At 35.1% G+C, this 27,076-nt stretch overlaps 1 protein-coding gene across 2 annotated transcripts in view; it reads left to right on the plus strand.

Moving 5' to 3' along the window:
* The window catches only part of Orp8 (Oxysterol-binding protein-related protein 8), a 108,080-nt gene that overhangs the window by 70,587 nt on the left and 10,417 nt on the right, over positions 1–27,076 (plus strand). For both annotated transcript variants that reach the window (XM_081752573.1, XM_081752574.1), the window contains 6 exons: positions 225–321; positions 11,115–11,311; positions 14,624–14,749; positions 21,271–21,414; positions 22,917–23,021; positions 25,666–25,827. In XM_081752573.1, coding sequence (XP_081608699.1) covers positions 225–321; positions 11,115–11,311; positions 14,624–14,749; positions 21,271–21,414; positions 22,917–23,021; positions 25,666–25,827 — 831 coding nt within the window. The remainder of the gene's footprint in view (positions 1–224; positions 322–11,114; positions 11,312–14,623; positions 14,750–21,270; positions 21,415–22,916; positions 23,022–25,665; positions 25,828–27,076) is intronic.

The following is a 27,076-nucleotide window of genomic DNA, read 5'->3' on the forward strand; positions in this document are numbered from 1 at the left end:
TATTTTTAGATTTTAATAGATGTTAGATTTTTCTTGTATGTGTGTGTGTATTGATTAGAAATTAGTGTAAGCAACGCGATATTTTTTTCGTGCACAAGATTTTTTTTTAGAAACATAGATAGAGTTATGTGTACCTAGATTAATAATTCTCTTGTAATTACATGCTTAGTCATACTATTAGTGTGTAGAAGAGTACTACTTCCTAATTCTAATTCAATTAACAGGTATCGCATCATCCTCCAGTATCTGCTTTCTATGTTACAAATCGTCAGGATGGTTTCTGTATTGGTGCTTCTATTCTTGCTAAGTCAAAATTCTATGGTGAGTTTCTTAAAGGAATGATAATTGTTTGTGATATTTCATTTTGTTATTTGTCTGTCGTCTTATCTTCCTGGAAACTGTCACGATACTTTCCCTGTAATAAATTTCTATAAGAAATCTATAAGAAAGTGAATACTGTAAAGAAAAATCATTACGTACGAAAAGTATTAAATATATTTTCGTTTTCTGTATATGATCAGATCCTGAAAATATGTGGACATTACCTTGTATAGAAAAGAAAATCACACCAAGGTGTTTATCGGAAAGGTACAACAAGCATACAGTACATACATGCGAATTAAGCACATGCAAATAAAATAGAAAAGCCAAGAAACATTTGGAAGAATTTCTTTCGTAGAGAATTTCTTTCTCTTTTGTTTTAATGATGATAGAATAACTGAAATAAAGTTACTTTGCAAAAATGGTTACGACAATATTAAAACAAACTATGGAATGGATTATTATGCATTTATCTCACTCTGTTTCAAAAACATACAAAAACTTTTCAGGAAGCATAATTTTGACACAGCATTAATATTCCCAAGGAACACTCAGGAAAACTTAACAGGTTATAATAGTTCCTTCAGTATAGTCGGCTTCACCCGAATTGGCGTGTGGCATCAGCCAATAAGCTCGCAGTACCCTGTTACTAAATCTTCAGAGAGGAATCGAATCATTCATAATTGTCCACAAATACGAACAAAATCAATTATGAATGATTAGATTCCTCCCTGAAGGTTTAGTAACAGGGTACTGCGAGCTTATTGGCTGATGCCACACTTCAATTCGGGTGACGCGGACTATAATCAGTTTGATTCCGCTGGTGCCTATAAAATCTCATGTACCTGCCAAAGGCACTTAAGTAAACATGACAAAAAAGGAAACATACACACACACACAGACTGAAAGAACATATTCGGGTTGGTAAATGGTGCTACAACGTCGGGCCTTTCAATATATCTGAAAGATACAAACCATAACAACGATAAAGTGAAATTGATCAGAAAATCTTTATCATTCATAGAAAGACAGGCATACGAACTGACACTTTTTTCTTATATTCCTTCCTTCCTTCGACGAGGGGATCAAAATTAAATTCGGACAGAGGTTGGTATAGCACCATTGACACCTTTACCGTTGTCAGCTTCCCTGAAGAACTGTAACAAATATTTAAGATGCTACGTATTCTGTAAAGCAGCAAGATGTTTTCATTTGTTAGTGTAAATATTTAATTCCTATTTATCCTATCTGTACCAGTCGCGACAATGCAGAGAGTTGTCAGCGAAAATTCGGTTTTTTTTTTATTTTTTTTTTTTTATTTTTTTTAATTTTATTTTATTTTTATTATTTTTTTTTAAGTATACTAGCTGAACCTGTGCTCTCTACACAGCGCATGATTCATATATGAGCATGAAACTCTTGGTCATTCCTCACATCATCTGTACATGTCTCGTAGACACAGGTAAAAGACGTCTTGATAAAAATCGGCAATGGGTACCATAAAGAGGAAATTTTTTCTCAATATCTCGCACCTTTTGCAAGATTTGAGCCTACTTTTAGTTGAAGTTTCTAATTCTTTTATGATCAGTAGTTTCTTTTTTTTCTGGCATGCAGTATATAATAATCAAATACATTACACACACAATTAATTATAATGTTTTGTGATATATGGTGTTCATTAGACAAAATACTCCAAATATTAAAAATTCATCTTAGACCGGAGAAGTGGTTACCTTTTGTTTTTCATTATCATTTGGCCATGAAACAAACGCCTGAAAGATATACAACCCCTGTATACAAATTTGTGGTTTTGGAATGTATAACTCGTATTGATGCTTTAATTTTTAAAAAATTTCAACACTTCCAGTTTACGCCTAAAAATGTAATAGAGGAATAACGGCCATTTTTTTCATTTTAATATTCAATTAGAAGTGAACAATCTACACAAAATTAGCAGTCGATCAGTGAAAACGGTATCTTTCTAGAGCCTATAATTCCCCAGAACTTACTATCGAAAGGATTGGTCACAAGCAAACGAATGTCCACAAACATATTGACTTTTCTTGACCACAAACATATAAGCCTAGCACTTTAATACATATATAAATAAAATAATAATAAACAAACAATTATTATAATTGGCAGCTCAGTATGGACCTTCTGATTTTTATCGTAGTGAAGTAATTTATTTCAATTAACGAAGTTAAAGATCTGTGATCGGGTAAGCCATTTTCAGCAAGAAATGAAATAAAATCCTTCAGCGTAACGTCCCGCGATTATGCCCGTTAGGATAAGAGAGGCGGATGATTAAAGCAAGTGAATAATATAGGAAGAATTTGTGAAATAAGTATGTGTGTGGAAACGGAAGTACCTCAAGAAAACCCACGAACACGATGTTGTCCACCACAAACTTAATTGGCCAGGGATCGAATCAGAGACTCTACGCAACCAGAGGTAAACGCTCTACCACAGAGCCATCGTGGCTGGCCATTTCAGCAAGTGAAAGGAAAGAAATAAAGAAATGAAGTATTACCATTGACTACTCCCTGTCTGACTTTACCGTACGCTCCTTCTTCCTCTTGCTACAATAACTATCATCATTGATTTACAAGTTGTATGTGCGTCACTTTCAGGAATGTTGTTGTGCATAGAAGAAGACAGACAGCAGTAGGCATAATCTGTTCTTAACAGTATTTTTTTTTTCATATACAATAAATTAATAATCAGTTTCAACAGATTAAAAGCTAGAAGTTATTATTGACAATAAATGACATACATCATAGCGCCATAAATCTTCTTTGTTCATATCAGTGCCATCTATAGATCTATATGTTTTACATTTGTCAATACAGGGTGTTTCAAAAAGAATGACCTGATTTTAAAAGTCCATATGTATTGATAAAAATATACTAGAAAAATGGGATAAATTGGAAAATACTCACAAAATCTTCAAGTTTTAGCTATGCTATTACAAATGCTCTACGTGTCCACCACCAGCAGCATGAACAACATCTAGACGATAGCTCAATTCGTCATTTCATCGACCTGGACTCTTACCTTTGCACAAGCCTCTTCAAATCGGCAATACCAACAACGAATGTTTTTGGATACAGGCGGGTCAATGCCAAAACGCCGACGAAAAGCACACTGGAACGAAATCAATGACTCAGTCTTTGCAAACTGTAGTACACAAAAGTTCTTCTGTTCAGCGGACGCTATCTTACTTCTGACTGATTGCAAACTGATAAGACACGTTGACTGACATCCAACGGCGATTTTCTGAAACTCCAGGCCACGCCCATTCAGACAATACTCAATTCCTTGCCGGCACATCCCATGTTCCGTAATTATTACCGTCCAAAGTCAGATCATTCTTTTTGAAACACGGTGTATTGTCACTAAACATAAATCAGAGTTTAAGAGCTAATCATAAAAATGAGTTCTATATTTCATTAACCATACACTATACTGTCGTCTTGCTAATGTCATAATGAGAAGCTTAATGAAGATATATTTTAATATTAGTTTCATCTTGAGCTCCCTCGTGGCTAAGCGGTTAGGGTACGTGCCTTTGGCGTGGGAGACCCCTGGTTCGATTCGCGGCTGGAGTTCACGTAGTTCGGATTCCACGTAAAGCTGTAATTCACGTCTCATGTGGCCTCGCTGCTGAAAGGGACGCTAAACTGAAAATCAAATCAAATCAAAATTAGTTTCATCTTGAGTGGAATAGTTATCGTACATCGTCAATTTTTAGGTTAATTATTATTATTGTATTCACTCATATGATTGTGTTCAAGATTTATCAATTAGTATTTCTGATCTTTAGACATATTTTTGTTTTTCCGGTTATATGCTAATAGTGAAGAATTTTGCTAGTGCTATTGTTCTATACTGTATAAATATTGTACAGTTACCTTACTTCATTTAATACTAAGTAAAGTAAGAACTAAAGAATGTTTGCATATTATACACATAAACCTATTGATACGAAAGTCTGAAAAAAAAAAAAAACTAAAAGAAGTGGGCCGGTATTATATATAGTTACCATCTAAGAGTATTATTGCAACAATTTTGGCATAAGGGTGGATATATTCGGCATGACTTTTATCCAGAACGAACAACTGATAAGATGTGAAATAGATATAACATAAGAGAGGTAGCAGAGATAAATTGTATAAGCACACCGGACAGAATATTATAGAATACCTTCTCTTTTGAAAGGGAAGGGGGAGGCTAATATGAAGTTAAACCGTCAATAGCTCGAATCACAACTTTGGCTTTCTTTAGGGTGCTGTCATTGTGAAAGAGGGTGAATGGTCCATTACATAAACAAATGGTTCCACAGAGCTGACAGATTAGGAAGGTGTTGTTTATTTTTAACAGCCCATTCCAGTATCTCATATTTTCTTCATAATATTGAGATCCAGCAAATTAGTGGGTCTGTGAGATGTGGGGTGCCCACATCATGTTCAGTAAACTACTCCTGCGTGAATAGAGCTTGATGTATAGCACAGTTGTATTTTGATATTGTGAATCTAGACTAGCATGTGTAATCTTGGACGGATGAACAAATGGTCCAAAAGTTGCACGTGATGCATTGTTTTTACGCGAATGGATACCTCAACTAAGGACCCACCCAGCACTTGATATACACCCCCACAACATGACACTTCATCCCCCTTAGGGGGGCGCGGTGGCTCAGTGGTAGAGCGTTCACCTCTGGTGCTTGGGGTCCCGGGTTCGATCCCAGCCCCCGCCAAGTGAACTTTGTGGTGGACAAACACCGTGCTCGTGGGTTTTCTCGGGGTTCTCCCGTTTCCTCCCACTTTCTTCATTCCACCATTTCACTCATCTCTCATTATCACCGTCTCCTTTAGCCTAATCGGCATAACCGTGGGACGTAAAACTCAAAGATTTCATTTCATTTCATTTCATCCCCCTTCTGTACAGTCCATGTCATACACTGCGTTGAAGGCTTCTGCCCCACGCGACCTTGGAGCGGCTATCATAGGAATATAGGTCAAACCTGGATTCGTTTGACCATATGATGCCACTGTTCTGTGGTTCAGTGTTGATGTTGCTTCCCCCATTGCAGACAGATCGGGACGTACCCTGGCTACATGACGGAAAATGCTTACACCATAAGGTTCTTGTCGAAGCTTTTGCTCGGAAACTGGCTGGCTGAGTCCGACATTTCACTCTTGCAGCTGTTGTTCCTATTGGGTTTGGAAACGCATTATGATTGCTCCCAGCAGCTACGATTACTGTTGCTCATGATCTTTTCTGCAGCAACTTTGCCGACAGGACTGGTTCTTGGACAACTTCTTCCACTGTAAATGAACACTACTCACTATGGATTTGGACCCCTTAGAGAATGACCATGTTCACATCCAAATAAATAATTTCCTTTGGCCACTCTTGTCACAATTTTTTTAACTCATGAAAGTACGTATAATTAAAAATTAAACTGATTATGCATGAATGCTTCAAAACAGTTACAAGTAATATACAATACTTTATCTGAATTATGTATTCATTTTGTTGTTCCAAACTATATAAAAATGTTTCCCAGGATATGACTTAATTCCTAATATTTTATATGTTTTCTTTCTTTTGTTGGTTTTCATTTCCATGATTTAGCACTGAAAGAAACGCATTTATTAGAACGTGATAACATTCTCATTTCACGTGTATAAACGATGTGCAAAAATCGAGCTGTTGATTATTTACGTGGATACGTTGTGTGTGTCTGCGTGTGGGATATATATATATATATATATATATATATATATATATATATATATATATATATATTGTAACTTTTGCGTAACAAAACGCGAAAACAATTTTAAATTTGTATCGCAATATGTAAGTTTTGTATCGCACTCTCGGCAGCCAAGAAAAAGATTATTATTATTAGTAAACCTTTTCCATGCATCACAAACAAGTATGATCATGAGAAGGGAAGTAAGGAAAAAGTAACAGCAACTATATTTTGTAAAAAGATTTAACTTTGATATTTTACGGATTGTTTAATCTGGTACAGAAGGGAAAGAATATATATTTTTTCATGAAACCACTAAAGAGAAAAAAATACACGTCCAACCATGTTCAAAAGGTGTATTGGCACATGTTGAATCCTCTCTGCTGTGCAACGTTTTCCTTTTAGGTGATGGCGTGGGAGACCCGGGTTCGATTCCCGGCGGGAGCTCATGTGGTTCGGATTCTACGTTAATCAGTAGGTCCACGTCTCATATAGCCTCGCTGCTGAACGGGACGCTAAACTAAAATCAACTCATCTCCTTTCAGGCGAACTACTGACGATTGACTAGATTAGAGTCTTGAAGGCTACCATGAAGAAAAGAAGAAAGAAAACGATATGCTTATTTCAGGGATAGAACAAAATAAAATAGTCTATTTATCTACTCTTTTTAATTAATTGTTTGAAAACCTACAACTCTTCTCAATGTTCATTTTCTAATTTCATACAAGAGTAACGGGAATGTTATTTTCATATATCGTAAGAAGAAAGAAAGAAAGAAAAATATACAGCATATCACACATTTCACAAAGATAACGAAATAAAATCCCCTATTTATCTACGCCTTTGTGTTGAGTGTTTCAAAATTGTTCAGAATGTCTTCTCTAATTCACTTATATAAAGAAGGGAACATACAATTACACTTATTAAACAAAAAGAAATAAATAAAATATTTCAGTCTATCTTGGCGATTTCAAGTGCTTAGGACGTCTTTATTATTATTTGTATTTTCATTTATTTATTTTATTTATTTACTTTTTTCGCTCGTGAACACTTTATATCTTCAAACTAATATTAGTCAGGAACGAAACAGTCCTCAACAAACATAAAAATCTTATTATAATTTTAGCTTAACATTAGCCTACAGCTTAACATGAAATCCGAACCGTAAGCTCCCACTGAGAATCGAATCCGGGTCTTTCGCGCCGAAGGTGCATATCCTAACCATTTTACTTTACATGTTTGCTCTACTAACGTGGCAACATTACAAACCAATCTCAATTTCAACCAGCAACGGTGCAGCAGTTAACCATTCAGCCAAAGGCTAAGGATGGCCACATAGTGGATTATTTATTTATTTATACATACTTCTGGTCATTACCGGCAGCTATGATCTGAAGACCGTCACGTATGAGGGATAACATCCCTTGACCAATATACACTCCCGGGAAGGGGGAAGGAAGGAAACGGCTTGGATCTGTATGTTAGATACCATCCTGGTGCCTGGTGTGAATGCGGAAATTCCAAGAAAAACTAGAATAGCTGGCCTGAAAGAAGCTGTTATCCCTTTTCTGCCAAGTTCTCCCAGGAACACACAGTGGATGAAATATTTTGTTTCGCAACGATTTGAATCAACAGATTTGTTGTAGTGTTTTATATCAGATCTGATACTTGATTATTTAATAGAAAATGAAGACATCTGAAACATTCTTCATCTTAAATGTTGCAAATCAAAATGTCCTACTTAATGTGGGGGCAGCACTACGAAATCTTTCTTAGCCCTGTTAAATAAGGTTTTATTTTCTACTACCTCCTTCGAGACTAAGCATGATTCTTCCTTCACCTAATCTTTCTTATAAAAAAGTTGTAGTCCGAACTTTCCCCTTGACAAACAAAAAGAATAATGGAACCAGTTGACTTAAATGCTTGAAACAGTATTGGTGAAAATTTCATGAGCGGCAACTACGCAATAGATAACTAGGATATTTAACCTATACACAATTACGATAGTATGAGATGCTACAACTATGATCTTTTAATTTAAATGGATGACGAGTAAACGCAACACCATAATATTGAAAACACATACAGATGCTGTTTACCCTTGTGTGTGTTACTGTGTGCAGAAATTAGTGTTTCCGATGAAACGAGACAGAACGACCGTGTCCAATAGAAGTAAGTAATCCTTTTTGGAAACGAAATTGAATTGTTACGATACTTTAGGAGACGAGAGAATCCGAAATCTCATTTCGAGAGCAACACTACCAAAAATCACGAAGTTCATGTCGTGACCGGGGGACGTCGCCAACACGTAGTGGCCCATTTGCCAGTAAATGTCGATCGTCGATATAGCGACGGGTCGAAGGACTGCCGCTAGTGTGCCACTGGCGGCAGGGTTTCGTCAAGTCGAAAGAGAGATCTAGAGTCGAGGTGTTGAAGTTACCACCGCGTAGCAACGAGGACTTCATTTTGGTCCGCGCTCCTTCGATTCGTCGCGGAGAATCGCGAAGGGACCAACGCGAACTATCGCCGGTCATGTGCATCCGGTTATTATTATATATTATTTTTTCCTGACGAATTGTTCCTAAAGTGAGCTCCAAGGGTCAAGAGTAACCCCTGCCTCTACATCATGAAGTGAAAAATCTTGAGATGAGTGCGTGTAATTGTATAAATTTAGATGGCAACTGTCACCTATCATTTGAAAGTGAATATGGGAGAACCATGAAATAAAGTAAATAGACGCGCGTCATTTTGTTATAAAATTACATGGCGAGCACATTTTATCTGATCCCAAACGGTTATCGTCGAATATACATGGTTAAAGGAGCACTCTGATTAGCCAAATTAAAAAGACCTCAACGATATATCTCTGTACAAGTGACGTTTTCTTCATCGCCTCCGTGGCCAAGTCGGAAGAGCACTTGACTAATAATCATAAGGTTAGTGGTTCGTGCTTATCGCGGGGTACTTTTTACTTTTTAAAAGTGTTTTTCAGACTCACCTTAATGTAAATAAATTACGCATATAAGCGATTTAACAGATTTTGAGGGAGTAATTTTGTGGTTTGTTGACGTTTCCTCGTGTCTCTGCCACTGGTGGACCGCTGGTGGTATAGTTTTCAAAACGGAAATGGGGTCACCGCGCATCGTCACTGCGGGGTAGTCAATTTTTGGCGAGATTTTGCTAGTTGCCCATCGGTGGTCGACCGACGCTTACGGCATGGGGTCATCTCAGACACAGGAGACCCGGGATCGATTTCCGGTAGGAACTTATGTGGATCGAATTTCACGTTAAGATTTGGTATACATCTTAAATAGCCTCGGCGCTGAATGGGAGAATCAACTCCAAATTAACTCACCAACCAACCAATCGACGTCGCGCTTTTCCCTGTCATAATTGGGATATGGTCGCTCAATGATAGAGCGCTCGCCTCTGGTTTTAAGGTCATAGATTAGATTCCAGGCTATGACACGTAAGTGTGTGTTTGACATCATCGTGTACGTTGGTTTCTAAGAGCTCGTTATTTCCTTCCATAGAATTCCACGTTTATTTCACCATTCATTTTCTTCACTCATGAGCCGTTTTCCTTATCCTTCATAACATAATCCTGTGTTGTTAAAAATTCCATTCATTTCATAGTATTAGATTAATAACAGTCCTGTATTTCCAAAATCACTTTTCACTGTTTACACCTCAATTAACTTGTGAGTAAATTATGAGTATTTCGATATCTAAATTAATTATAATAAGGAATCTGGCACGTCAGGTAACTACTAAGCATGAATCGTTTTCTTTCTCTTCAATAACAAATTCAGGTTTTTTTTTTTTTTTTCTCTCTGTCTGAAAGCACTAAGCTTAGTATAAAAAAGAACATGTTTTTTTCAGCAGACAATGGATTTGTTTGAGAGTCGCTCGCTTACAGACCTCACGTGAAAGCAGCAGGTCTCTCGAAGAAGCTAACTCATGTGAACAGGGTTGGAAATATTTTCCCGCTTCTGATGTAGCTTGCACGGCTGACTTAATTCTTTCGTGAGTGTACCTGTTTACAAATGTGTCCATATATATATATTTTTTTTTATTTTTTTTAAATAAGTTTTGAATCCGTAATGACTTGAAGAAACGGGTATTTGGAATTACACACCACGAAGTCAACATTTTTTTACGATAAAACAAAGTCCAATTTCTAATTGTAGCCAACTGCTACTCAGATCCAATTCGTTTTTCATATTTTAAACATTTTAAACCGACCACTTTTTTTTTCCATAACTTCATTGTAAAATAAGTGAGCATTGCAAAACAGATGTTTCTAGGCCGATACTATGAAACAAATATGAAAAATATAGGAGGGCAAAAAAGAATACTGCTAAGGTCTTGTATTTTAGCTAGTAATCTGGTTTTTGAAAAGGAAGCTCGACTCTTGGATTTGGCGAGTCGATTGAGTCACTTTCTTTACAGATAAAATAAAGTGTCAAAGATGACGGTCTTTTTCCAAATAATTGCGTTTGTAGTAAGTAGTAGATTGTGTTCTTGAGAACCAACAGCCATCTAAAGGGTTAACGTCGGGTTTCCAAGAAGATTAATTAACTATATGTAAGATTAAAATAGAACCATTCTATCATAAAGGAAGGATAATAATAAACTGTTTTCTGTTGTAAAAATAGCCCACTTAGATAATAAATTATGATCATAGGTGCATCGCATTTTGCGATACAATTTTTCGACTGCATCGCATTTCTAGGATTTTGTGTAATAAACTACGATGCGATACCGCTGAAATAAAACGCTATATATATACCAGTATATTCTAAAAGTTGTTGATAAAAGTTCATTTATAAGATGAGTGTGTACTTTTATTAATGATTGTACAATGGAAACGTAAATTGTTTTGTATTAATATTGTAGCGTGAAAAATGATCTCGCATGAACACATATCTTTACTCGGATACTTGTTAAAATGTTCTAAAATATATTTCAGTGATATTGTTTAACCTATTAAATTAATAACTGCTACTGTAATTTATTTTGTTCGTAGGTAACTCTACTTCTGCAATACTAGATGGCGTAGCTTTACTTAGTTTACTTCCTCGTGGAGAGGATTATGCAATGACTATACCATATTGTCATTGTAAAGGAATATTAATGGGAACGCTTACAATGGAACTCGGTGGCAAAGTGGCCATTGATTGTGAGAAAACAGGGTATAGAACAGAGATAGAATTTAAGTTAAAGGTAAGAATATTTTACAAGTTTTATTGACAGGTTATTTTTCAAATAATATGTATTAATTGTCAAGGTTTGTAATTTTAAGCGCATCACTATTAAATCATGTGAAGATATTTACCATCAAACGCAAATTTTGAAGACGTTTCACACAATTTGAAGCGAAATTACCGTATACAAGAGAGGTAAATTTTATCAAAAATTCTACAAATGTCTTGTTTATCAAAAGCATTTCTTTAGCTAATATTAATCTTAAACTCCGTCTCAAAATACTCAGATGACTCGTAATAAAGACTCAAATTAAGGTTCAAGCTATAATTCAGATTATTGATACTCTAACCATGATTGTACTTGATATCGAATTGAGCTTTATTGAATAAAGGTTAACTTAGTATAGCGAATGGTATCAAGAAACAATTACCTTTAGTATCCATACCAATTGTCATATTTATTAGGAAATCGGGATAAAAGTAATGCTATCATATGAGTTCAATAACTACACAACAATTAGCCTAATCTATCATTTTATTCTGATTAAGTTAAATTGTAAAATGGTGTATGGCCTTTACAAACATTACATATGATCAAAGCAGCTGACATGATTATCTAGAAAAGTTACTGGATCATCCAGTGTTAAAGCAACAAATATTGAACATAACATTTGAATTTAAAATGTTAACAACGTCCGGGCATAAAAGCCTGCGGCTCTAAGGAATTTAATTCTGACTAGTACAGTTTGCTATGATTAAGTATAATAAAATAGAAATCAAAAATAATATCCAACTTATATTTTCCACTGCATTACTGATATACCAATAGGCTGCTACAAAACTATTGCGCGTAACTTCGGTGGCGAGTACAACCTGTGCACCTACCCGAAAATTGAATACAGAATATGTTGGATTCTCGAATGTGAACGCGACAAAGACCAAACGCAGAGAAGACCCCTGGTTTAATTACCAGTGGTTTTTATACATCTCATTTTATTTATTTTAATTCCCTTGTCCTCAAAACCAGGACTTTCGTAGGCCGTAAAAGTTGTAGATCTGTGACGTATCGGGAAATCCACCTTTCACTTTTGAAGAAAATATATTTGTTAAGTAATTGTTTTTCTTATGTAAGTTTTTGGTTCTTTTTATTTTGCTGATAGCCTTCACCAAGTATGTGCAAAACACTTGTAACAATAGTTTACCTGTCCTAGAGTTCTTCTTGATTGAATGCATTTGTCAGCTGTCTGATGAAACTCTTTAATGAATAAAGTTATTATATTACCTTCTTAAAAATTTCGATCAAGTCTACATTCATGTGATACAGAAGATTGATCCTAGATATAAGTGATGAAGAAATAGGAGCGTTATTTCAATGGTTTCTCAAACTAAATCTTGACCGAATTAAGGTTCATCTACATTAAATCAGTACCAAGAATAACTGGAGATTCAACCATCACTAATAGTGCTATACTCGTCTTTTATATGTGTGCTTCTTACCAGAAACTTAATATAAATAAACATTAATTTATTCTTGAACTTATTAGAACACTTGCTTGCTTATTCCGCCGAACAGTTATCAAGGACAAAGCAAACTGTTCTAGTATTTATAATTTACGTATTAATATTTTTCTTATTCTCAAATCCGTAACGATTCTTCAACAAAGGTCCAAAATATTAAAAAGAAGTACTCTACATATGTAGTACAGTCGCTCGAAGCATGCTACAATTGATAAACTTCCTGTTCACATTTCTCCACATAACAATAATTTATAATGCCGTGGTGTGTACGTACTTTTACAGGTTTAACATATCTATATCTGTTATACATACCTAATTTATTAGGTAAAATATTCATTCTTATCAAACATAACCTGAATGTAATGTAAGGTAATAATGAAACTCCTAATACAGGATTCTTAATGATAGGAGGAAGCAATGAAACTCGGTGAAATCCATCCAAGCAAAAAGGAACATGAAAAATTGAGCAGCATCACTTAGTTTTATATGTATTTTCCCCTTTAGTTCTTTTTCCTTTTCTTAGAAAATTTCAAGTGTTGTTATCTTCGAAATAGATAATTCGAGTTAAGTGCTGTTGTCAGGATATTAAGGAGAGGAGCGTGCTTTTGAATATTGGGAACACTGTAGTGTAATTGCTAAGTTAAATAAGAAAATAATATATTGTGGGAGGGTTCTGCGCTTCATTTATGAACTATATAATAAATATTATCTATCATTAGGGTCGTAAAGTACTAAACTTACAGAAAATAAAGAAAGATGATTATTTTCAAGTGGCTTAATGGATTCAGAGTACAAATAAAAGTATGTAGTTCTAACTTAAGGTAATTATTTTTAGATTTTATTTCAAAACTTGGTAGAGTTATCAATAAAAGTTCTATCTACTGCTTACATTTCTATATATAGAAACGAATGAAATTACTTTCTTTAGCAAAGAGAAAAGATTATCATTACATGTGTAACTTAACAAAAGCGTATAAAAGAGCGAATATTGCTACCTGTGTGGCGCATCAAGAGTTTATTAGTTAGCCCACTTTTTGTTTGATCATATAGTCCTCCGGATTACTCCTTGAATTGTTTCCTAATTCAATTCTTCTTTAGAGTGAATGAAATTACATGTGCATTTACACACCATTTATATATATATATATATATATATATATATATATATATATATATATATATATATATATATATATATATATATATCCAATCATTTCTTCTCCTTCTGCTTAATTTAGCTTGTTTTTTTTAAAAAAAATCTTAATCTAAAATACAAAATAAGAAAAATGAACGTTATTTCGGCTTTTGTTGTGTTCGTTAGTTTTTGTTGATTTATATATCAAAATTAAATACACTTGCATATATATATATATATATATATATATATATATATATATAAACATTATAGAAATGGAAATGAAATTCTTTAGTGTAACGTCCCATGTTATGCCCTAATAGGCTTAAAGAGACAAGTGATGAATAAAAGTGAATGATATTAAAATTAAAGTTTTTGTGCTCTTCTACCGAGAATCGAACTCGGAACGTTATTATAGGAATGTACAAAACTAACTATACAAGTAATTCGAAGTAGTCGATTGAGATAAAGTCACTTTTGTCTTGGTTTAGAAGCATTTACATCATAATTCTTCATTCTGTGCTTAATGTTGTAGAAGATGTATTCTTTCTTATTTCGGAAATAAGTTAGATTTTTTTTTTGGGGGGGGGGGATGAAGAGGAGAGGAAGAAGAAGAAAAATTTCATTGTTTTTAATGTTGCTGAAAAGATAATTAATTTCACTTTTAAATTTTTGCAGCCGTTTTTAGGTGGATCTGAGCATACAAATGCAATATCTGGCCGCTTGAAGTTAGGAAAGGAAACACTAGCCACACTGGATGGCTACTGGGATGGAAAAATCTATATCAAAGATAGGAGAACAGGGGTAAGAATAATTCTCATTCAATTTATTAGCACAGTACTTTCGTATTGTTCCTTAATTATAATGAAATATAAAGGATAAGTGAAGATTTGGATTATTAACCGTAAATTGTGAGGGTAATATATTATGTTCATCCATTTGTTCCATTCAAGGAAAATTGGGTTCAGCAATATGAACAGTCTTACCTTATACTTTGAATTTTTGTAATTTGCTCCTGTGATTTCAGTCCTCTTTGACACTTTCTTCAGTAACGTCTAAAAATTTCTAAACTGGACGTGAGGGTTCCTCCCTTTTTGTGGCATTCTCCTGAGAAAAAAAAATAGATAATCTCCCCTCAAACAAGTAAATAAATAAAAAAAATAAACACATATGCATAAAGGTAACCATTCTGTCACTTTTTCACCCACCACCATCGAACATCAATATGTCACCTAAGACATACCCGGAAGATCAAAAATAGTTCCCATCAGCATCGACTACCTTCTGCCAACGTTCTGGAAGGCCATGAATTCCATCGCGGTAGAACTTCGTGGGCCGTAAAGCGAAGAAGGTATCAAGTGCATTTTGCACCTTTGCTAGGGATTTGAACTGGCGTCCTCTAAGGTGATTGTTCAAGGAATGGAGCAGGTGATAATCGGACGGTGGAATGTCCGGGAAGTATGGCGGATGCAATAATGTTTCCCATCCAAGGCGTAGAATGGTGTCCCGGGTCATCCTAGCCACGTGGGGCTTAGCGTTGTCCTGTAACATGAGGACCCCTTTGCGATTTAGAAGTGCTGTCTCCATAGTTTTGAGTTTTTCTTGAACATCTCAACTGCTGACAGTACAGAGTTGCATTGATGTTCTGACCAGCTGGTAACAGTTCCAGATGCCGCGAGCAGTTCACCAAAGACACAGAAGGACCTTCTTCTGGTGCATTAATGATTTTGGTTGTTTTGGAACCGGTTCATGGGATGCTCACCAATGATGAGAGCACCATGGAGCTTCGTACAGGACCCACTTCTCATCAGATGTCAACACCCTGTCCAGAAATGGTTCTTTTCTCAGCTGAGACAACAAAGAAACACAGGTGTCTGCTCGCGCTGCTTTCTGGCCCGCAGTCAAATCATGTGGGATCCATCGACCCAACTTGTAGTGCTTCCCAAGTTGATGGAGATACTGCCGAATGTTTTCTCCACTCACACTGAATTGTAGTCCCAGTTTGTCACATGTCTGGCCACTGTTCGCCTCAGTTGCTCCCGAAATATCTTCATTTTGTACATGTGTTGTTCTTCTGGCACGTGGTGCGTCTTCGAGTGTTTCATCACCGTCCTTAAACTTGTTAAACCACCGCTGCACTGTTCGCGTAGTCACGGCACCCTCACCAAAGGTTTGGCATATCTTCCGTCCCGCTGCAGCGGCGTTTGACCCCAGTTTGAACTCGTACAGCATACACGCCCTTATGACGCTCTGTGGAGGTCCCATGTGCACTCTGTCCCTACGCAAGTTCACGGTGTAACTGATCTGCCGCAACTAGGTAGTATGTTGGATATACCCACACCAACAACTGACTTTCGCCTTATCTCCATTCGCATTCAACTCACGGTGTGAGGGCCATTGAACAAAGACCTTCACAAAAAACAAAAGAACTTTCTTGGTTATCATTATAGATTGAAAAAGTGTGTTGCACTGTTAATAATGTTTATCAGTAGTCTTAGATCGTTACCCTTCCTGCGAGTAAAATAGCAACGAAATTCCAGGTAACTTTTGATCACTTTCCACTAATTAAGCAAAACAGGCTTTTTTAGAAAGATTATGACGCACGAAGTAACTGCTAATCAGTGAATTTATGACCTGTGTCTGTCTCGTGCGCTGAAATTGGAATGGATTTCTAGATAACTGTAAATTCACTTTTGTGTAGAAGTTAATATACATTAATCTGTAAAGAGCACGTAGTTGATATAAACTTTTTTATTGAAGAAAATGTCTGAGAACATTGAGACTGTAAGAGTAAATCACAAAAGTTCGAGGTACAAGACAAAAAGAATGTGGAAACTTTAAAATGAAGTGGAATGAAAAAAGTAAATGAAATCTTTCAGTTTGACGTCTCATGATTATGTTCTTTAGCTAAGTAAGATGGATGATTAAGGTAAATGAATGATGATTATAGAATTGGTGGAATGAAATTGTGGGAGGAAATGGGGAGTGTCCCGAGAAAGCCCACGGAGACAATGTTGTCTACCACAAACTTAATTGACCGGGGATCGAATCAGGAACCCCACGCACCAGAGATAAGCACTTTACCACGGAGACACTATGGTGAAAAGCAATCAATGGCATTATGGGTTGAAGATAATGTTCTAATGATCTGTGCCTCGGTGGGATCATAGATTCTAATGGTCCAGTTTCGCACCGCTTGTGCACGCATACTATACATAAAATTCGCAGTGGTCTGTGAATTCCTTTCAGTTCACGAATTGTTCGTAGCTTATTCTCATAGACCTGAGATTAAAACGTATTTTTCATTCCTCTCATTGTAAAGTTTTAACGTTCTTTAGGTATTCCAGAAACATTTCACGGTGAACTTTGTAGTTTAGTAAGTAAGACTTTTGCTTTTGCATCCGTGTTTATTTTATTAGATGGCATTTCAAACGTCTGACTGATTACGCTTATCTTTAGAGTTGTACTAATTTGTTGTACAATTATTATTATATTATTTGAATTGTTAGATTGCTGTAATTTTATATTTTCAATATTTAACAATCAGGTATTGTTAAAATTATACAGATTCAATCAGATATTATAAAGATTCAAATTTGTAGTAGTGATCTTTTTAAATATTATTATTATTATTATTATTTATGGTATAAACATTCCAAATTTCTCTTAATTTGTTTTTATTATCATATTTTATTACCAAATTATATTTTAAATAATAATGGTATTTAAGAAAACGACTATTATAAATTTGATTCAAACTGTAAATTTTAACAATATTTTATATATAATATCTAATATAGTTTTTTTCTAAACTTTCTATTAATACAAAAGTGATTCGTAGCTGTATATAATGGAGTAAAACATATTTGGTGGCTCCATCATAAATTTACTCTTCTTCTTGGTCTCCACCTCGGTTGGCATCATAGTTTGTAGCTACTGTTAGAAAAGTCCTGTCCCAGTTTCATCCTTCTGAACCGATACTTTTCTTTTCATTTTGCAAATTATCATTGTTAATTGACGAAAATTTTATCCCGAATAGTTCATAAATTGCCTACAAAAAGATGATTTCCTCTAATTCTTTTGCGATTGGTAAAGTTCCCAGATTAGCTGACACATTCCTTCGTTGAATGGCTATACTAATGCGTTATATGAAAAATGCTTTAGTTCGTGTATCTGCCGATTTTAGTGATATGCATTGGCCAGCTCCGTTGATAACATTAAACCCCTCTTGGCCCCATGAACCATTTGATTCAATTGCTATTTTTTTTAAGCAATATTTGTCCAATAGATTGATATTTTTTTCGACCTCTGTACAAGGTACTACGAGTCCTGCTCGAGTTGATGTATCTGATACATTTGAGAGAGCATAAGTATCTGCACAGGTGAAGTCCCAAATAAGCGCCTCCCTTTTTCTATGACACTAACGTCATTCCGTCAGATCTTTCTCCGTCATTGCGACTGCATACATTTGGTTCTCTCACTGATGGAACGCCTGCTGAAGTGAGAGCCCTCAGAATTCAATATTTGATTGTTAAATATTGAAATATAAAATTATAACAATTTAACAATTAAAATCATATCATAATAATTGTACACCAGTTCCCCAAATGAGTACAACTCTAAAGGTAGACGCAGTCCTTGCATTTGAAATATCAGCCTAATAAAATAAACACGAGTGGAAAATGAAAAGTCTTATTTATTGAAGGCTAATTCCTTATTTTAAAACTCTTATTGGCAAACCCACTCCGATTGGGACGTTTCTCATTCTACCGTCATTCCAATGCGGTTTTAAAGTTCATCCAGCCTCTGTGAAACGGATACCTGGGAAAACTTGGAGGGTAGATGGGACTAGTGTCCTGGAGCGTAGTGGTAGCTATCACCTCCAGTGTGCATAAATTGTGCAGCCTTAATATCTACACTAGAGGGCGCGGTGGCTCAGTGGTAGAGCGTTCACCCCCGATGCTTGGGGTCCCTGGTTCGATCCCAGCTCGCGCCGTGTGGACTTTGTGGTGGACAAACACCGTGCTCGTGGGTTTTCTCGGGGTTCTCCTGTTTCCTGCCACTTTCTTCATTCCACCATTTCACTCATCTCTCATCATCACCGTCTCCTTTAGCCTAACCGGCATAACCGTGGGACGTAAAACTTAAAGATTTCATTTTATTTCAATATCTACACTGTCCTTGGGCCTTCATGGTCTGACCCAAATGGGGGACGTCCTTTACCTATTGCTGGGAATAAATAGGCAATGCCCATGCAATTAACAATCTTCCAAAAAGTGCGAAAGTTCCATAACTTCTGTTAAACCATAGTAAGTAAAGCTAGAAACGAGATAGTTCTTTCCTTGCCTTGTTACTTCTTGTTCAGGATGTTAGTGAAATCGTGAACTAGTTCTGAATGTGATGTAAAAACCTCGAATAAACTTTGTAAGAGGTAAAGGAAAAATATTTTGTAAATTGCATACTTGTATAATGTTTCTATAAAAAGTTAGAGAATTATGGGAAGTGTGTTTTGTAATAGTTTTTTATTGTACACATTGTAAATACCATAAATTTTATACTTGTCAGAAGCAGCCTCCATTTCGTATTTCTTAAAACAAATCGTTGACTTCAATTTGCCTATATTCTTTTTATGTAATATCTGTTTTTTACCATGCAAGAGCATGACAAGAAATTAGTATTTTAATAAATATGCCATCATAAAGATATAAATATTGCTTGCTTTCAATATGGTCTGATGCAGTGTAAATTATTTCAATAGAAGCAGAATATATACTGGAATATATTGCATACTGTGGTTAATTGGTTCCAGAAAAAAATCTCACTGATAAACCGCGTTATTCGAGTTTATTTACAATGGGTTTTAATTGAATTTGAGGTTTAAAAATTATATATTTAGAAATTCGGCGATCAAACGCCGGGAGGTGGAGGTGGTCTCTTATACAAATAAACGGAAAAGTTGTAATAAACATGGGTCGAGAAACGCCTCCGTTCAGAGTTATAAATAGCTGAAAATGCGAAAAATTATGTTTTAAAACGCCCTGATTTGAAAACTGAGACATGATGCAAGTGGTTCAAGAATTACGCAAGAACTATTATGCGCTCTATCTAAATATCCATGTTCCGGTATTCCGAATTCTCCGGTAGGGGGAAACGAATGCTCAATTAAAACTGAAAATATTATCCCATATCCCAACTTCCTTTATATAGTTCGTTTCGCCTGTACCGGGAATTGTAAAATATGAATATTTAGATAAGAATCTATACTGGTTCCCTTATAATTCCTTGAGCACCTTAGGATAGGTCCGATACTTTACAAACCAGAGCGTTTTACAACAGAATGTTTCGCATTTCCAGTGGTTTTTAGCTTTATATGTTTATTAAAATTATTTTTCTTCCATTTTATGTAAGGATCGCTTTCTGCCGGAGTTTGGGCGTCGAATTTCTAAGCATACTCTATGTATGTACAGAAAATTCTTTTAAATGTATAAAAATTGTGAAAAAATCTCTCTCTCTCTCTGGTTGTAAATGAAAAATAAAAATCTTTCCTATTTTAGTTCCCAGGCTGTATTCTAAAGGAGACGTAGCTCCTTCGTGGCCAAGCGGTTAGCACACGCGCCTTTGGCGGGAGCTTATGTGGTTCAGATGCCACGTTAATCAGTAGGTTCACGTCTCATATAGCCTCGCTGCTGAACGGGAGGTTAAACTCAAAATCAGTTCAATTCAATTCTAAAGGAGACGTATAAGTAATGAAAGTAAATGGTTATGAAAGGAATTGGTAAAATAAGAAGCTTGGAGGAAACGGGAGCACCCCGAGAAAACCTATGGAAATGATGTCCACCAGAACTCAGTGGCGTGGGATCGAACCAGGAACCCCTGATATCAGAGGTTAGCGCTCTGCCATTGAGCCATTGTTGAGTTGAGTTGATTTTGAGTTTAACGTCCCGTTCAGCAGCGAGGCTATATAAGACGTGGACCTATTGATTAACGTGGAATCCGAACCACATGAGCTCCCGCCGGGAATCGAACCCGGGTCTCCCACGCGAAAGGCGCATACACTAACCGCTTAGCCACGGAGGAGCTCCATTGAGCCATTGTGTCCTCATTCTGTCGTATCACAAGCCAATACTCGAATCGACTGAGACAATATTTTCATCTGTACATGTATGTACTATTTACTGCATTCATTTGCGGTTATTTTTAGAAATTTTGAATTGGCAAAATTATTGACAGTTCGTAATACAACCAGCGTTTGAGCAAAAACCGCGTTATGCAAAGTATTCCTGTAATTCATAAATGAAGATATTTCAATGTAGTGTTATTTATAGGAAGAAACTCTTCTATGGTGCCCATCACCAGAGGTGAAAGCACAGAGGTTAAAACGATATACTGTTCCTATGGAACATCAAGGTGACTTCGAATCTGAACGGCTATGGCAACACGTTTCGGCAGCAATTGTAAGAGATGATCAGGTAGGTGAAATGTTAAGTACTTCAGAGGAAATCGTAGTAAAGGGCTGGCATTTCTCTGTTTACATATATTTGTAATATCTTAAGTTCCGTGTAATTCTGTGGACATCTGTTATTAATCTTCAGGTTCATTTATTTCATGAATGGCAGCAAGATTGGAAAACAAATTATGTATTTTCAATTATATTTAGTTCTCTTTGTTTTGCTACGCCTCATAGTTGAAATTTTACAAAAAAAGGCCGAATTCGATTTTTTTCCCCTTTGAACGTTTGTCAATTCGATTTTTTGACACAATTTATTTGAACATAACCATTCTATACTACCTTACAATATAAGCAATTAGGAATCCATAACAGATAATTTGCATATATCAGTGCCAAATATGAAAAATCAGATTTTCAAGAACAAATCATTTTTAAATAGATATTGTTCACAACATTTATTGGAGAGTTATTTACCAAAGAGAAGGAATTCTTTCGAATTGATAGTATGATTGAGTTTCTTCTTTCTACTGGCAGAAACTAACAAATACATCTTGGTATATTTTGGGAAATCAAGAATACTTCAAGAATGAAGTAAAAAGAGTAGAATGGTTAAATTAAACTGATTTTGATGCTGAGAAACGAGAAAATAGACAAGTTTCGTGAAGAGAATTATTATGTTCTCATAATTGATAATCAAGGGGTTCGAATGTTAATAATGGTCAAACAGAATAGTCAAAATTCCTATTAATACTCTAACATTACAATTTTTATCTTATTATTGCGGGTGCAAATTCAGTTTACGTGATTGCTTACTGAAAAAAGGTATGGTATGATAGGAGTTATATCCTATTCATAAAAGCCAAACATGTCGGTGCATCACACTAATAGATGTCGAGCTGCGCTGCCTGCCTGACGCCAATAGATGTCGCTAGCGTGCAAGTAATTTGTCGATTTAATTACAACTCAAAAAACTGTGTTCTTTCAATTTAATTATTTCAAAATAGTACAAGGGCTTTACCCACAATTAACTTTTACAATAATATTGGTGTATTTCTATAGTAATATATTGTGACGACTTAATTGCAGCTTATACTGTATTGTTTCAGTTTAATTATTTAAAAATATAGTGACTATACTGAACATGAACATGGTTTGCTATTTGGTCTATAATGTACAACAGGTTGAAGGCTCGGGCGCAACCACTAATATACTTACAATCTAAATATCGAGTTTCAGAAAACTACACAAGCTTTGAAATAAAACGACAAAACAGTAAAGTCATTTTCGTTATTTACTTATTTTCTAAAATTATGTCATGTTTCTCTGTAGAAAACTTGTTTGTTCCCCAAAATCATCTCATTTATCTGTAGAAAGTAGGACTGTATTTCTGCTTTTACGTGTGTTCTTGTAAGAGTCTAAAATGCACAGATATATATATAACTTCGTAATTGTGCTTACTCTTTTTTTTTTTTTTTTCCTATGTTATGGATTCTAAATTTCGTTTTTTCTGTGTTCCTTCAGGTTGCAGCTACTGAGGAAAAAACAACATTAGAAGAGGCTCAAAGGGGTGCAGCCAAAGAAAGGAAAATCAAGTGCATAGAGTGGGTTCCAAAATATTTTGAACAGGTATGTTTTCAAGTATTTCAAGAAAGAACAGGGTTCCTACTGATCAGGGAAAATGGTGCAGGTCGAGGAAGCTCAGGGAAAAAGACTGAAAGTTAGGGAAAGCGGGGAAATTTTATAAAATATATTTTAATTGTACATCAATTTCAGCTTTGTCAATTATTATATGGAACGTTGCTCATGTTTCTATGTGAGGTAAATGGAATGTACGTGTGAGTAATTGATTACTATTTGTCTCTTATATTAAGTTCTCATATATAAATATTCACCATTATTTATTCCTTATTTATATGTCAACGTCATCCGACAGCTGTCATGAAAGTCAGAGAATTTCCTGCCAAAGTTCAGGGAGAAGTCAGGGAAATAGATTTCTCCAAATCAGTAGGAACTCGGAAGAAAGAGAAAAGAAGAAAGAAAAAAAAAGCTTGCATATTTTTTGAGCTTTAGAAGTGTAGAAGTATTCACATATAAAACTATAATTATGTGTTTGTACTAAAACTTTCCGATGAAGAAGAGAACTCTTGTATTTACTGCATGCAGAAAGTTCTTACAGAACTATATCGTATTTTGCTCACAGGTAAATGTCAGATCTTTTATTATTATTATTATTATTATTATTATTATTATTATTATTATTATTATTATTATTATTATTCCTGATAGAAGTGATAATTGCAATGTTATTTGTTGGTAAGTTGACGTCTGCTTTCAGCACTGAGACCTTTCATATGAGACAGGAACCTACAATTTAATATGGAATCCGAACCACACGAGCTCCCATCTGGCGGAATCGAATCTTGACTCTTCCACATCAAAGTCAAGTTTGTTTAATCTGTTATTTACAAGAGAACACAACATTGCATTGTAATACATTTCTAAAGTAATACACCTCCTTGGAGCATCGTCTACTATCACCCAATAGTTCCCTAGCTTATCCTGCTGGCGTGCTCAAGGGTATTACGGACGAATTATTTGATTGTTCAAAACTGTTTGTCTTCAAGATACAAGCTAGGAAGTAAAATTTGGAATACATGGCGACATTTATTTTATTTTATTTTATTTGTAATTTCGGAGATGTATTTTTTACTCGAACCTAATTCGTCGTAATATTTGACATAGAAGGAAGAAAAACACGGCTTCATTTGTAATATTTTGAGGATTAACTATCGGTAACAATTGAAGTTGCGATCTAGAAAACCAGAAATAGAGGTGGGATGCACAGCTATCAAATTATCGAATGAAATACCTTCTAATCGATTATAACCCACCGTGTTTATAACACCAGAGCGAAAGAGAATAATTAAACTTGTGAAAAGAGTTAGTAAGTAAGAGATTTCGAATGTTCCACAGTAACTACAGCTTCAAGGTCCACCTTCTATTTACCAGGTTCCCAAAGTTACGTAGTTACCAAGTGGGATATGTACTCGCCTTACGCATAAACCATTATTTAAAAACGAAATAATTAAGTAATTATCTACATAAATAAAAAATACTTTCTCATATTCAATATATAAAATAGTATCTATCTATCTATCTATATATATATATATATATATGTATATATACGATAGTTTAATTGGTATAGATTTTGTGAACAAACGTGTATTGATTCTACCACTGTTGGCGGCTACTATTTCTAGGTACTAATTAAGGGACACCATTTTGTGGAAAAGTTAGTGAGTCCTGTGCCTTTTCCAGTGACTGTTGTTTTTAACAACCAGGAACTATAAAACAACATTTAAGAAGTTGCTTTTTGATAAAAACATACAGTTAGCATAATTAAATACATGAACCCCATTTTATTTAACATCAAAGATACGAAAAACAACGCAACTAATACAATTTCTTTATGTGTAGAAATACATAGTGGAAATAGATATAGGTAAAAAATTTCATTCTTCAAGAAAAGATAATGGTGTAGTGACATAGAGAAGTGCAACCCATTTGGTTCATAAAGTAGTAAATGTAAAATGTTAATTCTTAAATTAACTATTCAGCCTTATTCCGATGGAAACACTCGCTCAAAACAGTGTAGCAGTTTTTTCAGGCCAACCATTCTGAGTGAGGGTTTCCACATTCACATAATGTAAATGCCGGAATGATACCTAACGTAATGGTCCCAGGCCGCTTCCTTCCTTCTCTTCCTTTCTTTCTATCCAATTCCTTGAATAGTGTGATCACCAAGGATCGTCATCCTTCATACGTGACGGGCTAACATGGCCGTAGCTGCCGAAAGTCCAGAAATCTAATCCTAATCCTCAACTTCATTTTCCTTATAACAAGAAGTAAAGTTGAAGTTAATCTAAATAAGTCGCCTTCATGCTCCGTATAACAGTAAATAAAGTTGAAGTTAACTTAAATAACTTGCCTTCATGCTCCGTAGAACAGTAAATAAAGTTGAAGTTAACTTGAATAACTTGCCTTCATGCTCCGTAGAACAGTAAATAAAGTTGAAGTTAACTTAAATAACTTGCCTTCATGCTCCGTAGAACAGTAAATAAAGTTGAAGTTAACTTAAATAACTTGCCCTTATGCTCCTTATAACAGAGAGTAAAGTTGAAGTTAAGTAAATGTTCCTTAAGTCCTTGTAGTATTATAAGTTAGTTGGTTATTGTTGAAAAATAATTTATTTCTTGTTGACTTTCAGGACTTAATAACTGGACATTGGATATACAAACATGCTGATTTGCGTCCATGGGATCCACGAAATGATGTCTTTCAGTATGAATACAACTACATTATTCAGACTAAAACTCGCCATAAAACTCCTATGATTAGAACAGCGAGTATAGTCAGCGTCGATCCAGCAGTAAGTATTATATACGTAGTGCTGTAGTACTGAATTTTTCTACAGAGTATAGACTGTTTTGTGAACATCTATGATCGGAAAAAAAAAAAAAAAAAAAAAAAACATATGACAGTAGAGAAGACACTTTTTAAAATAAACTATGTATAACGCATGTGTTAATAATTTTATTAAAATATAAAGGCTGTGATACTATTTTATAGTCTTAAAGCGTTTTATGCCATTTTCTTGATGCTCCTTTGATAGAACATTCCGTTAATAAGATAAATGGGCGTAGGTACGCAGAAGTAACCAGCACACTGCGACAGAGAACAGAGAAAATTGAATTTCTCCCTTATAATTCATTAAGACAGGTTTTTTGTAATAAGTTCTGTATTATTCAAAGTTACGTATTAACGTTGGCATGATATTGAAAATGTTCACACTGTATTAAAGAAAGAAAAATCGAACAAAGTTCGGTTCTCTTGACCTGAGAACAAGCTTTTAAGTAACTTAAATATCACAGCAATCGACTTTTAGAATGTTTGCATAGCATCTACAAAACAAAAATGTGCAGTTTTGCATCGACCCATCCCCTCATCCTAAAACCAGCAATTTTTTTGTTTGTTTGTTTGTGTGATAACTTCTAAATAATAGTAGCTACTAACAACAGTGACAATGACGATCTTAAAAGTAGGATACGTACCTCTAACCGTAATAAATAAAGTCCACTCTGGGAGCTTGTTGCACCCGTTTATTCAGAAAATCTGAAAAATGCATTTTTTGAATGCGTCGTCACACTTTTTTTTTTAAATGTCTTAATTATTATTAATAACAATACGAAAACTAAAGAAACTTGGACAAAATAGTTTGAAGATCCATCATTAACTTCAAACAATAAATGCTTTCTTTGGAGCTGTTTGCATCTGCTTACTCGAAACTACTACACACTGATCACATGAACACATGACCATTAAGATTGATGGTCAAAGATTTTTTTTTTTTTTTAATGGACAAAACTTTAAGTTATATTGTTTAGCTTCAACACCACCCTCTTCTTCTAGAAATATTTTCACCTGCTTACGCCTTTTGATGCTTCACAACGCTTCTTATTGCAAAATTTTACATGGACTCTTGATTTAGTGTCATTTGCTGCACGATAATTTTGAAACCTTACTTTTACATATTTCTGAGACATGAATTGATCAACTGATGGTAATTTGGTTCGACGAATATAAGACTGGACACGTGAACAAGCAGCAGTGACGATCTC

The sequence above is a fragment of the Thermobia domestica genome, chromosome 3 (assembly GCF_964235325.1).
Source record: "Thermobia domestica chromosome 3, izTheDome1.hap1.1, whole genome shotgun sequence".
NCBI classification, from domain to species: domain Eukaryota; kingdom Metazoa; phylum Arthropoda; class Insecta; order Zygentoma; family Lepismatidae; genus Thermobia; species Thermobia domestica.